Here is a 1,480-nt window from a genome sequence, read left to right as displayed (position 1 = left end):
TTTTTAGGTCTTGAGTCCTTGACAGTTCTTGTGCTTGTATATTCTCATATCGTAGGCCTATAAAAAGGATTTATCACTGTCATGCTGAGTATGCATAATTGCTTCCAAGCCATTTACAGTGTTTATTTCCCAGCTTATCATAGCCATGTGAGTGAAAGACATGTAAAAAGAGTTCAGCAGTTGGCCACATGTTATTCAGAATAAAATGTAGGAGATTCCAGGCTGCATGTTCCTGTGGTGAGTTCAAAGCCTATGCATGTGCACTTACAGGCACTACTTCTAAGATGTCAGCTATATTTATCAAGATCAACAGAGAACAAAAAAGAAGTTCACATTAAATATTCCATCCTTTCAAAGTCCACATGTGCAATTTTACTTCATATTGAAAAGTCAGCAGAAACAAAGGGATCTAATTGAGAACATCCTCACAGGAAAAGCATTAATGATAGAAACCAATGATTTCAGTGTATTTACTGAATTGACTGAATGAAAATACTGTATTGTCAGTCACGTTTTGGTTGCAAAAACGTTTAGCTGTAGAGACTTTATTTAGTCAATTGGCGCCCTTGTCAGAGAAAGACCCAAGAGAACAAAAATACGTGCCCAAGTTGCCTTTTTTTACGAAAACCTGTTCTATGAACAGTTTAAAATCTGCATAGGTAGCCAAACATCTGCATACTATTAAACCAAATGGCCACTTACGTTGCTGCCGCGGAAACGTGTCCACTCCTTGTCCGTTGAGCTCCTAAATGCATTTGTATGCATTTGTCCAGGCAGCAGAGATCTGGGTAAAAACAGAATCACACTCAAGAGGATACCTGCTCATGGGCTAACCCTTTGGTAACAGCCAAAGGAAGCGTAAAGTGGACAGATGAGTTCTGCCACCTCAGAATTTCCTCATCGTAGCTTTTGCAGTCCGGAGGAGAGATCTATCCCACTCGTTCAAACCAGAGCTTCTCCGATCCTTTGCGCTCTGCGGCGCGCAGTGATCAGGCTATTTCTATCCAAAGTGGAGACGCGCAACAGTTGCATAGAAAACTTGGCTTGGAAAGCGACTATTCGGATTGCAGCGGTGTTAACTCGACTTCTGTGTGCGATACAGAGAGTCAGTACTTGACTGAGGGGTCTGTAATACAACAGCAGATCCAGCTCTGTGCGTCTTTACCCCCAGGCGCTGGTTTGTGCTATGTGCCTTGACTTGCACTGATCCAAGGTGATCTGTATTCACCCCAACACAACTCCTACCAGCTGGTGGTGTTAGATTTCACCAGTTACAGGCTCGTGACATCACGGATAGACTTGTGGCTTGTGTTCATCAATGCCCTTTGTCTACTGTGATGACTGTATTAAAGCTGGTAGACCTAAAATACTCATATTAACCGTACTCTGCAGAGAGGATGTTCTGATTACAAGTCACCATTAACTTTCTTGCTAAAAACACAAACTTAAGTTTAATGGCACGTACCAAAATAGTACACTG

At 42.0% G+C, this 1,480-nt stretch overlaps 1 protein-coding gene and 1 long non-coding RNA gene across 2 annotated transcripts in view; one reads left to right on the top strand and one right to left on the bottom strand.

Annotated features, from left to right (window-relative positions):
* The window catches only part of LOC116695416 (uncharacterized), a 10,678-nt gene extending 10,612 nt beyond the window's left edge, over window positions 1-66 (top strand). Inside the window, exon 3 of the long non-coding RNA XR_004333456.1 lies at window positions 56-66. This is a non-coding gene — a long non-coding RNA (uncharacterized LOC116695416). The remainder of the gene's footprint in view (window positions 1-55) is intronic.
* col24a1 (collagen type XXIV alpha 1 chain) overlaps window positions 1-1,224 on the bottom strand; it is a 92,609-nt gene extending 91,385 nt beyond the window's left edge. Inside the window, exon 1 of the mRNA XM_032525635.1 lies at window positions 703-1,224. Within this exon, the coding sequence (XP_032381526.1) occupies window positions 703-755 (53 nt within the window). The 5' untranslated portion in view covers window positions 756-1,224. The remainder of the gene's footprint in view (window positions 1-702) is intronic.
* Window positions 1,225-1,480: the final 256 nt, after the last annotated feature.

This window comes from Etheostoma spectabile, chromosome 9, assembly GCF_008692095.1.
Source record: "Etheostoma spectabile isolate EspeVRDwgs_2016 chromosome 9, UIUC_Espe_1.0, whole genome shotgun sequence".
In the NCBI taxonomy this organism is placed as follows: domain Eukaryota; kingdom Metazoa; phylum Chordata; class Actinopteri; order Perciformes; family Percidae; genus Etheostoma; species Etheostoma spectabile.
This window is presented reverse-complemented; position numbering and strand designations above follow the sequence as displayed.